Source organism: Coregonus lavaretus (assembly GCF_964263955.1).
Source record: "Coregonus lavaretus genome assembly, chromosome: 12".
Taxonomy (NCBI): Eukaryota; Metazoa; Chordata; class Actinopteri; order Salmoniformes; family Salmonidae; genus Coregonus; species Coregonus lavaretus.
In genome coordinates this window covers 39785979-39798710 of record NC_139999.1, presented here as the reverse complement: position 1 = coordinate 39798710, position 12732 = coordinate 39785979, and the positions used below count along the sequence as shown (strand labels likewise).

The 12732-nt window shown below is 45.1% G+C and overlaps 1 protein-coding gene across 1 annotated transcript in view; it reads right to left on the bottom strand.

The window, feature by feature from the left end:
• LOC311138644 (CUGBP Elav-like family member 4) overlaps positions 1-12732 on the bottom strand; it is a 105905-nt gene that overhangs the window by 60299 nt on the left and 32874 nt on the right. The window contains exon 2 of the mRNA XM_084173421.1: positions 8221-8303. Coding sequence (XP_084029547.1) covers positions 8221-8303 — 83 coding nt within the window. The remainder of the gene's footprint in view (positions 1-8220; positions 8304-12732) is intronic.

Here is a 12732-nt window from a genome sequence, read left to right as displayed (position 1 = left end):
GTGAGCAAGCAGACAGTACAGACAAAAGGCAGAGCACAATAGAAAGGCAATGCGGACAAAAGGAGGCCCAAGTGAGAAAAGAAAAGACTGAGATATATGTAGAAAGAGATACAGAAAGAAAGAGAGATGAGAGGTGAGGAAATGTCTTTGACATCAGCCTGACTAAACATCCCCACACATATAAGCGAGTGAATATGCAGGCACACACACACACACACACACACACACACACAAAATGCCCAATTGGACACTCTGCCACCCTCCCGTCCTTCCTTCCCTCGATGACTCCATCCCACACACACACGTACTGGCTGTATCTAGAGCATGAAAAATCCACTGTCTCCTCCACTCACCTCTCCTCCCCTGCCAACGCAGACAGAGATAGAGGGAGAGCCAGAGAGAGAGAGAGAGAGAGAGAGAGAGAGAGAGAGAGAGCGCCAGAGAGAGAGAGAGAGAGAGAGAGAGAGAGAGGGAGAGCCAGAGAGAGAGAGAGAGAGGGAGAGCCAGAGAGAGAGAGAGAGAGAGGGAGAGCCAGAGAGAGAGAGAGATAGAGGGAGATCCAGAGAGAGAGAGAGAGCGAGAGGGAGAGCCAGAGAGAGAGAGAGTGGGGGCCAGATGCAGCAGGACTGAACAGAGAACAAGGATGACACAGCGATAGTGTGTGACAGAGAGGGAGGGCAAGAGAGCGATATTGTAGTGAGAGAGACAGAAAAAGAAAGAGCGAGAGGGCAAGAGAGAGGGAGCAAGACAGAGGGCGGAATTAATCGCTTTCTCTAAGACAATGAAAAAGAGGAATTGCCACATGTACAGTATGATGCAGAAGAGCCATAGAGAGAGAAGGAAGTAAGTGCACCTAGAGAAAGTAAAACATTGACTTTCTCTTTTCACCAGGGAGAGGGCAAAGTAAACTACAGACAGTTTACTTTCACCCAATGGGAGATGTGAAATTGGGACACTCAGAGAGGGCAAAATGAGAGCCTGAGTTACCTTGTTGTTCCCATGACATAATAGGTCTTGAGAGTATCACAGCAACACATTGTGAAATCAGTAGTATAGCTATCCACTGTACCAAGTTAAAGATATTCATAGAATTATCAGTTGTGTTTTGTGTAAAACAACAACAACATTTAATTGAATGATCAGTTCTGTTGAACTTTGTTTGTGTCTGTTGTTTGTTAGGCAAGTCAGGGGACCCCTGAACATGCTCAAAGATAACTGGGAGGCTGGTGAGGCAGCGCCAAGCAGCATCGCTGCCTACATCCTGCTAGACAGTCTGAAGGAAATGGCAAGACAGCATCTTCAACAGTCACAACAAAAGCAGAAGGTTTGGTATGAGGATGGTTCGTGGAGGGAGCATGACCCATCACTGCATCAGCAGTGCAGTAGTTGATAACTGAGGGCTGTCAATTGATCACAGGTTAATGTACATTGCTGAACAAGCCCACGTCAAACCTGAAGAAACAGGAAAATGTAGGACTTCAGAAAAGTGATTATAACCCACTTTGAAATGTATGAATTGAAAAATACCATGTGTCATATTGTGCTAGCTGAATATTACATACAGTACATATAAAAACAACATTATTAGATAAAAAAGGTATGCCTGCCTGCATACAGTAGAGAGAGAGAAAAAGTGAGATAGAGAACGCAAGAGAGAGAGAGAGAGTCTGGACAGCATCCCTGGACAGCCCCTATTGATCGCCACCCGGCACACATCACCACAACTTTCACAAATTGCTATTGAGAAGTGACCTGTAATGCAATTACTGCCCAATCCGGGGCCTCGACCGCCATCAATTATTAAAAGCTACCGAGCCACGGCCTGGCTGATACTGTTCCGCCTCCGCTCATTGCGTTGTCATTATCACGTCTGTCCACGGCTGGCCAGCTGTTGCACCACGTACCACACAGGCACCGGAAATAAGATTTAGGACGAACGCTTCCCCTGGATAAAACATAAAGTATTACGGCTATGGGCTGTATGCATACATATCCATGACCCAGGTGGTTGCTACACATTGGTGATGGTGGATGGGGTGAGTTTCTCCCCTTAAGCTCTTTGGGACCTAGTGGAAAAAGTTTTTATGAATGCAATACATTATTCAAATTCAACTCCTGTCAAGTGAGAAGATGAGGACAGGAAGCTTAAATGCAGGTTGATGTTTATTGTCATGAGTCTTGTCCTGGAGGCAGAACTGAGCGATTTCTCCTTAGATAGGCCAGCTGCAAAGTCAAAATTGGCTATATTGTATATTATATTTTTTGTCTTCATTTAAGGTTGTGTTTAGGCATTAGGGTTAGCAGTGTGGTTACAGTTAGGGTTAAGGTTAGGGTTCAGTTTAAAATCAGATTGTATGACTTTGTGACTGTGCAACCTAGTGACCACTCAGAACACGATTCATGATGAAAAACGTTAACGCGCAGCTTAAACTGTTGAGACTCCGTTACCAAATGGCGCCCTATTCCCCATAAAGTGCACTACTTTTGACGAGAGCCCTATGCACTTCATAGGGAATAGATAGGGCTCTGGTCAAAAGTATTGCAGTATATAGGGAATAGGGCGCCATTTAGGATGCATCCATGGTTCAGACGTGCACTCCCCCTTAGTCCCCCCTTCTCTCCTCCCAGCCACACTCACAAAACCCCCACCTCATCTAGAGAGCCAGGCAGTTATTGACCAATGAGGCGGCTTATTGAGAAAAGCTGCCATGAAAGTGGGTCATGTAGCCAATCAATGCCATGGATTTCTGGACCCAGTCATTATCTCTCCTCGGGAAAAAAGAAACAGACACAAATCAGTGGTATGGAGTCACCTCGCCTACACCTCCTCTCTCACCCTTTCTCTCCATCTCTCCACCCCCACTCCCTCCCTCCCTCCCTCTATCACCCAGCTCCCTTTCCTCCTTTCCTTTCCTTTTCTTCTGTTTTCGAGTCCCCGGGCTAAACCGGGTGTCAGGAAGGGAAAGAGTGAGGGAGGGAGGGATGGTAGAAGGGTGCTGGGCTGTGAGTGTATTTGAACACACTCTGAAATTACTCATTGATTCACAAGCCTCTATATTTTCTCATCTGACTCGCAGTTTGCGCTATTACAGTGTGAGTCGATCGGCACTGGATTTCTGTGTGTGTGTGTTACGCTGCTTATTCAGTGTGGAGGAGAATGTGTTTGTAAGAGTGTGCAGGTGTGATGGTGGGTGTGAGAGTGACATACAGTTTTTTACAATCACTTTGGCACTAATTTCAGAACCTTGACGTCATTTTTCAAAACTCTAGACACAAAACTCACAACCAATGATCAAAATGCACATTTTTCAAAACTCTAACACTTTTTTCAATTGCTTGGATACAATACACATAAAACTAAGATCATTTGTTCATTTAACAAAAATCACCTGTTCAATATGACACAACTTAACATCAAAGTACTACTATTTCAAAAGGCAATTCACACATTACATTTCAGATGAGTGTCTATTCATTTCATTACAATTATCCAACTATCAATTGATACAACTGCTCAAAATGATAAGTAACTGTTGCATTACTCTTAATGCATAGTTGTATGGAAACAGACAAACAATATTCCATGTTTAGATCATGAAAGTTTCAAGGTAACGAGATTCATTGTCACCAATTAGCGTGGAGCATGAACCAATTAGACTACATTATCTATGGATGTAATATTTCATCATCATTCTTTATCAGACACCGTTTCTATGGTCCCATGTACCACCTTTTCAGACTATTTACAGTATTGACAGTACATTTTACATTTTAGTCATTTAGCAGACGCTCTTATCCAGAGCGACTTACAGTTAGTGAATACATATATATATATTTTTTTATACTGGCCCCCCGTGGGAATCAAACCCACAACCCTGGCGTTGCAAACGCCATGCTCTATCAACTGAGCTACATCCCTGCCGGCCATTCCCTCCACTACCCTGGATGACGCTGGGCCAATTGTGCGCCGCCCATGAGTCTCCCGGTCGCGGCCGGCTGCGACAGAGCCTGGATTCGAACCAGGATCTCTAGTGGCACAGTTAGCACTGCGATGCAGTGCCTTAGACCACTGCGCAACTCAGGAGACTACTGTACTGTATGGATGCAGGCCCTTGTAATTGCTTGTCCAATTCTTCCAACTCGTTACTGATGATTGAGTTCACATTGTGGAATGAGTATATAAAGAATTGATTGGGATTCACTTGCAACAACATAGCGATACGTACTGTAACAAGTCTGTCTGTGTGTGTGTGTGTGTGTGTGTGTGTGTGTGTGTGTGTGTGTGTGTGTGTGTGTGTGTGTGTGTCTGTGTGTGTGTGTATGTGTGGTGTGTCTGTGTGTATGTGTGTGTCTGTGTATGTGTGTATGAGTCTGTGTGTGTGTCTGTGTGTGTGTCTGTGTGTGTGTGTGTGTCTGTGTATGTGTGTGTATGTGTGTGTGTCTGTGTGTCTGCCCCTCTATGTGTATGTATGTGTGTTTAATGCTCACGGCTTTACACCAGTGTAATAGTACACTTTGTGTGAGAATGTGTGTTAAAATGTAATTGTTTATGAGTGAGCAAGTATTTGCGCGTGGGTGTGTACACACACTGTGCCGGCTAGTCGTGGCCCCTCTCCTCCTCCTCCTCCTCCTCCTCCCTCATCCCCTGCTAGGGAGGCCCTGTGCCAAAATCAATAGATGCTTTCTGATGCATCATGCTGTTGTATGAGTCTGAAACGCGAGAGGATCATAAATATGGCATCCAAAGGCACACATTTGAGACAGGTCCCATTTTATACCTGTCTTAAACCTCCCCGGTGAATCATTTTATAGATGCACACTTTGAATAAACTAACGCAACATTTGTTATGTTTAGTTTATGTCTGGCATTGGTTTGACCTCTGGTTAAGTTCTTCTCTTTAAAATGAATTTTTATGGATTTCTGTTAAAGATAACGATAATGGAAGAGCAACCTAATAATGTGTCGGCACCTGTGAAATCCTGCAGTAGTACACTATCTATACAAAAGTATGTGGACAACATTTCAAATGAGTGGAATTGGCTATTTCAGCCACACCCGTTGCTGACAGGTGTATAAAATCAAGCACACAGCCATGCAATCTCCATAGACAAACATTGGCAGTAGAATGGCCTTAGTGAAGAGCTCAGTGACTTTCAACGTGGCACCGTCATAGGATGCCTCCTTTCCAACTAGTCAGTTCCTCAAATTTCTGACCTGCTAGAGCTGCCTCGGTTGAGCCCTGACCTCAACCCCATCAAACACTTTTGGGATGAATTGGAACGCCGTCTGCGAGCCAGGCCTAATCGCCCAACATCAGTGCCCGACCTCACTAATGCTCTTGTGGAAAGCCTTCCCAGAAGAGTGGAGGCTGTTATAGCAGCAAAGGGGGGGCCGACTCCATATTAATGCCCATGATTTTGGAATGAGATGTTCGACGAGCAGGTGTCCACATACTTTTGGTCATGTAGTGTATACAAGTACACAGTCTACTCTAATCAATGTCAATCACTAGTGATTATGATACATAAAAACAAACAATTATCACATCCTAATAAAATACTAATTTGTAGCTTACTGTATACCTTAGCTGATTCAACACAAAGGCCTGGTCCGTTTCCACTAGAATTGCTACATTCTCCAAAAATTCCAGCCAGGAGATTCTGAACGTTGCTAGAGAACCAGCTAACAATTTTAAAACGCTTTGAAGAAACACGCTAGGGAAGTCGAAAATAGTCGAAAATAAGATCAAACTTCCAAAAGGTGAACTATTACTTTAAGATATACCAATAGGTCAGGGATACTCCAATCTGGACCTCAAGCTGAGTTACACTTCTGATTTTCCTTTTTACTTGATAGTTAAGTGCACTCACCTGCCCCTAATTCAGTCCCTGACTAAAGGGCAAGAATGAAAATCAGCAGTGGAACTGGGCTCAAACTCCAGACTTGAGAATCCCTGCAATAGCTATATCAATAAGTCATTTCCAGTTGCTTGTATCATGTAAAATCATGTAAAAATAGGAGACCTTCAGGGTATTTTCATTATGGAATCCAAATCCTCTCATTTTAGGCTTCACCTGGGCATCGGCTGAGCTAGGCACAACACTACTTTTTAAAACTTTACAACACGAGGGAACAACTTTGAGAAGAAAGATACCAATTGAAGTGAAAAGGGGGGGGGGGGGGGGGGCGACAATAGTTGGTTGACAAGAGAAGAGAAGAAGAAAGTGAGGATTGCGCAGCAGATAAAATGTCCTACTGCCTTTCTCATCTCTCCGCCAAGTCTCTGTTCTTTCCCTAATGAACTCATTTGTTGTGTTTCTCCGTCTTCACCTCTGTAAGGCTTCAAAGACCGCGTCTCCCAGACTCCTCTGCTTCTTTAAGGTTGGCTGCTCATACCAGGACTGTCCCAGAGAATTATACTTGTTTACTTAGCATTCACAATGAGTCGACAAACCTGAGCAATCACCGGCGGCGCGATCTGGGATTGGCTAATTAGCATTTCTTATTAAACAACGGTGATGGGTAGTGACTTCAATTAAATTCATTTGCTGTGGGTTCCTCAAGATTATCACGGTGACGCCACTGCCGCCGCCTCGCAACAATTACAAAAGCTACGGGGACTGATCTAGTCACTATAAAGCTTTCAAAAAGTATGGATCGCTACATTAAAAAAGGACCCTTTAGTGCTAACATAGATGCTATACCACATACATACAACAACACTCAATAAGACAAAACCTTCAAACGCAAACACGTTCCATGTGAACGGAAAATCACATTCTCATTTTGCCCAAATATTTAATTTATTTTTTGGTGTGTGACTGTGCCATTCCTGCTCTGTGGGAAAGGCGGGATGAAAACAGAGAAAGAGAGCGAGATCCACAGCGGCAGAGGCAGCACACGCCTCCTCTCTTCCGCACTGCACGTCTATGATGTCATAATGACTCACATCAAAGGCTTTCTGCTCAACATGGTGACTGTCAACCTCCCTGGAGGCGTCATTAAAAAATGAACAGACCCAACCGAGCGAGCCCTGACAGAGACGCATCAAAATTCAACACACACACATACACACACAGACAGACATGCACGTATACGTGCACACACATATGGCACAGAAAAACAATGATAAAGCCCTGCAACATAGTGTGCTGGGTTAAAAATAAAATAATATATTAAAGTATACATTAGATCCAGATAGTGTAGGAGCTGTTGCTTGCAATCATATTGTACATACTGTATGATATACAGGAAACTGCCAAAATAAAGGAAACCAACTTAAAGTTTCTTAATAGGGCGTTGGGCCACCAGGAGCCACCAGAGCCGCCAGAACAGCTTCAATGAGCCATGGCATAGATTCTACAAGTGTCTGGAACTCTATTGGAGGGATGCGACACCATTCTTCCACAACAAATGTCATGATTTGGTGTTTTGTTGATGGTGGTGGAAAACGCTGTATCAAGCGCCGCTCCAGAATCTCCCATAAGTGTTTAATTGGGTTGAGATCTGGTGACTGACACACAAACACAATCGCACACGCACACACACATGCACATGCACATGCACACACACCTTTTAAACCCCCCTTTGAGACCCCTCTTTCAAAGTCACTGAGATCTGTTCTTCTAGCCATGGTAGCCAAAATAATGGGCAACTGGGCATTTTTATACATGATGGGATGTTTAATTGCTTAATTAACTCAGGAACCAAACCTGTGGGGAAGTACCTGCTTTCAATATACTTTGTATTCCTCATTTACTCAAGTGTTTCCTTTATTCTGTATATGCAAACATAATGTTGTTAGACATGTTAAATATACTGTATGTACATTTACAGTATATTGTTGGCCCTACCACAGAACACACACATACACACACACACTGCAACTATAAATAGGCTGGCTCTGATGTGATGCTGTGTGGTTTCTCCCCGTGGGTTTGTGTGACTGTCAGAGGGAGAATGAAAAGGAGAGGGAGGGGGAGAAAGAGGGAGAACAAACAGGAAAAGAGGGTGGTGTACGTGTGTTGTTGTGTGTACAGTATGTCAGCAGTAAAGACATTGTGTGGCAAGGTGTGTGTGCCTAGCTGTGCGTGGCTAGCTGTGCGTGGCTAGCTTCATGTGTGTCAGAAATTTGTTTCGCATTTAATTGTCTGGGTGCATGTCAAGGTGCTTGAGGGGCCATAAAGTACAAACAGTATGACAGTGTGGTGGTAACTTACCCCTGGCAGGGTCTTCTGCTCGTGAAGAGCATTCTGAGCTTTCAGGGCCGACTCTCTGGCACAGTAGGTAAGGAAGGCACAGCCTGAGAGAGAGAGACATAAAGAGAGAGGGGGAAGGGAGAGGGAGAGAAAGGATAATGATGTTACCATACTGGGGCAGACACTGAGAGACAGCGAGGAAAGGAGGAGACCACTCAAAATCATCAGAGAGAAAAATCCAAGAACACAAACTAAACACAAACAGAGCAGTCCCTGGGTGAGAGAGAGAGAGAAAGAGGAGAGAGAAAGAGGGAGAGAGAGAGGAGAGAGAGAGAGAGCGAGAGAGAGAGAGAGAGACGGTAAGCCTGCAGCTAAAGAGTGATATCTCTGAAACACTGCCTACATGGCTAACTATACACTGAGTATACCAAACATTAGGAACACCATCCTAATATTGAGTTGCACCCCCCGTCGGGGCATGGACTCTACAAGGTGTCGAAGGCGTTTTACAGGGATGCTGTTGACAACAATGCTTCCAACAGTTGTGTCAAGTTGGCTGGATGTCCTTTAGGTGGTGGACCATTCTTGATACGCACAGGAAACTGTTGAGAGTGAAAAAAACAGCAGCGATAGTTCTTGACACAAACCGGTGCGCCTGGCACCTACTACCAAACCCCGTTCAAAGGCACTTACATCTTTTGTCTTGCCCATTCACCCTCTGAATGGCACACATGCAAAATCTATGTCTCAATTGTCTCAAAGCTTAAAAATCCTTCTTTAACCTGTCTCCTCCCCTTCATCTACACGGACTGAAGTGGATTTAACAAGTGACATCAATAAGGGAACATAGCTTTCACCTGGATTCACCTGGTCAGTCTATGTCATGGAAAGAGCAGGTGTTCTTAATGTTTTGTACACTCAGTGTATGTATGCTAAACAGTTTACTATACACTTTCCCTTTCCATGTTGCCACTTCTCGTGTGGCAGAGATTCATAAACGTACGCAAGCTAATCTAGCTACACTAGCTACTTTCTCCCAATAACATGCCAAATCTTATGTGGCTCTCCTTCTCTCTCTCTCCCTGCAAGTCTGCAGTTATTCAGTCGACCATCAGTGTGCGTCGGTCCTCACTTTGCTGTGACAAGGCAGACATTTTCTTGACAGCCTCTCTTTCTGCTCCATATGTTCCCACAATCCCCTGTTTCCTTAGCACCTGGGCTGACGTGAGGGGGTTGCCAGGGAGATGCCGGAGACTCAGGCAAACGAAGAGAAACCACAGGAACATGTCACTCACAGGCCCCTTTGACAGGAAGCCTATGTAGTGCTGTCATAAGGCTGACATAGTGTTAGCTAAGGAGAATCTTATTTAGAACTGTCCAACTTTTGACTGTGAATGGTATTATGGAGACCCTCCATGAACAGGAACATGTTACACAAGAAACCATGGAACCATGTTCAGAGGACATGCAAACATTCCAGGAATGATTCTCATAGACCCCAATAGATATTGTTTGTAGGGCCTAGTTACACTTTAACATGACATTCATCCCGTAGTCAATTTGTAACATGCGTTACCATGAAAGCATGAAGTGAAAATGAAATGAAACATTGCCCTTAAAAGAAATGAAAGGATGAAAATGTGTTAATGTACATGTATGTACAAAAATATGTTAACACAATGTACTGGTGATGCCTATTAGGCAGTTCACCATTAAGGCGTAACGATGTGATTGGCGTGACATTTTTTGTCTTTTTGGTTTTTCCATTTAGACTTGGACTTCCTTTCAAAGACTCAAAGACTCAAAGATTTAAGTTCCCCAATCTTTTATTTCTGACAAGTTTATGGTTTATGCAAGTTTGTTACAAATTCAATGAAAACACCAGGTAGACTCCTCTCACAGCTAGGCTAGCTAAATGTTCACAGTTTTCAAAATATAATGAACAAACTAAAAGCCGTCTGTGAGCTGTGAGTAGTATTTTGTAATCAAAAAGACTGTGTAAACATTAAAAAAGCAGGTTTGATACAGCAGGCAGTAGTCAACAACAGAACAAAACAAGGCTGCCTGTAGAGCAGATCTAGTACCTTTCTAGCTCTATGCCTCACTTTCTCATTCTCTTGTTCACATTCAACTTGTCAACATCCTTTTTAATGTTAAGTTATATCATTCATATCTGTAGTATCTGGCTATTTACATGTTGACGTTATGGGCAGAGAGAGTGGGGGTTAGACTAGCTTCAGCATGTATGCAGAGTAGAGCTAGCTAGTATGCCTGAGGAGCTGGTCTCAGTCGCTGTGTGTGCTTGGCTCTGTGTCTTTAACCCTGGGCTGGCATGATGGCGGGCCGCTGGAGAGCTCCCTCCGCCTGTTGCTGTTTTTAATTAACGCCATGCTCATTAGCCGGAGTGGGAGCTCGCTGCTGACAGCCTGCTACCGCCTACCTACCTCCTCCCTGTCATGTTACGCTACATGCCAGCTGCCTCTCCCACAGGAGGAACACGTGTGTGTGTGTGTGCAAACCTGGGCTTCACACACATCGCTCATACAGGGGTACACAACACACACACACATAAACACACACACGTTGGTTTTACAATCCAAGCTGGGACCAAAAAAATCTATTTTCCTTAACTTAAACCTAAAACTTAACATAACGCTAACGCTAACACCAACCTTAAACCCAAATCCCTAACCCTACAACTAAACCTAACTCCTAACCCTAATCCTATCCCAAAAGCCTAACCCTAATTGTAACCCTAACCCTAATTGTAACCCTAACCCTAAACCTAACCCCTAAGCCTAAAATTGCATTTTTCATTTTAGGGACCGGCAAAATGGCTGCACAATTTTCCTTGTTTTACAATCCTTGTGAGGACTTTTGGAACCCAAAAGGATAATAAAGTTAGACCACACACACACAAACACACACACACACACACACACACACACATAAACACGTGTGAGCAAGCAACACTCAACAAACTCCCCAGTCAATGTCAGGCTCAACTCTGTACTTGCTGTGTCTGGCTCTAGCTAGTATCTGGCTAAAACACACACTGGTAGGAGCAGTGGATAGGCATTCATCTTTTGTTGCCTTGCATTGTTTTACAATGCTTCAAATTCAAATCAACAACAGTGCAGACAGGAGAAATAAAAAAAGAGACCGCAAATGAGAGAGAAAGGGAGAGAGAGAGAGGGAGAGATAAGGGCAAGAGCAAATGAACAGTAGAAAGCGGGGGTGGAGAAGGGAGAAGAAAGCAGTAGAGATAGAGAGGGGGGACAAGATAGAAAAGTAAAGAAAGGTAGAGAGAGAAAGGGAGAGAAAGGTAGAGAAAGGTAGAGAGAGAAAGTGAGAGAAAGGTAGAGAAAGGTAGAGAGAGAAAGTGAGAGAAAGGTAGAGAGAGAAAGGGAGCGAAGATAAGATCACCTTGCTGTGAACACCATCCCCCTGTGTCCTACACTCTCCTCTTATCTCAACCACTGCAGACACCCTAAAGGGACACACATCCACCGACCTAAAGTGACACACACCCACCGAGAGAGAGAAAGAAAGAGGGAAAGACAGAAGTGAGTAAAAGAGAGAGAGAGAAATGAAACAGGGATTGAAAGAGACAATGTCTAAAAAGTATGAAAGATGGGTTGGAAAGACACCGCTACTTTCTTCAACTACATGTATTGTCATTCATTTTACCAGTGATTTGAGAAGAAGCTGTCGGTGATAGTATGTTTATTGCCAAGTGGCCAAACTCTCTTCTCTTCTATGACAAGAGATTCCAATTGCAAGATGTCTAACTGAAGATTAACTGGCATCAATTAAGCCTACTTTACACTGTCATAATTATGACTTAACAGATGTGAGATCATGAGACTTGCTATTATCAGTGGTGTGTATTCATGGATGCCAAGGGAAGCCAGGCTTCCCAAAACCCCCCCCCCCCCAACCAAACACAAGAGGGTAGGGGCCGGGTGGGCATTCCGCCTCGGAGGCGGATCCGGCTCCGGGAGTGACCACCACTCTCTCTTTACCCCCCCCGTAGCGCCCCTGGTCTGGTCCCGCTGGCCGGAGCTGGACTGGACATCGGTGGAGTGGATTGCTCTGGCTCCGGTGTGGAGCAGCTGACCGGTGCCGGACCAGGCACCGGTGGAACAGGCACGGACCGTGCCGGACTGACGACGCGCACCACTGGCTTGGTGCGGGGAGCAGGAACGGGCCGGACCGGGCTGACGACGCGCACCACCGGCTTGGTGCGGGGAGCAGGAACGGGCCGGACCGGGCTGGCGACGCGCACCACTGGCTTGGTGCGGGGAGCAGGAACAGGCCGGACCGGGCTGGCGACGCACACCACTGGCTTGGTGCGGGGAGCAGGAACAGGCCGGACCGGGCTGGCGACGCGCACCACTGACTTGGTGCGGGGAGCAGGAACAGGCCAGGCTGGACTGGGAACACGCACCATTGGCTTGGTGCGGGGAGCAGGAACAGGCCGGGCTAGACTGGGAACACGCACCATTGGCTTGGTGCGGGGAGCCGGAACGG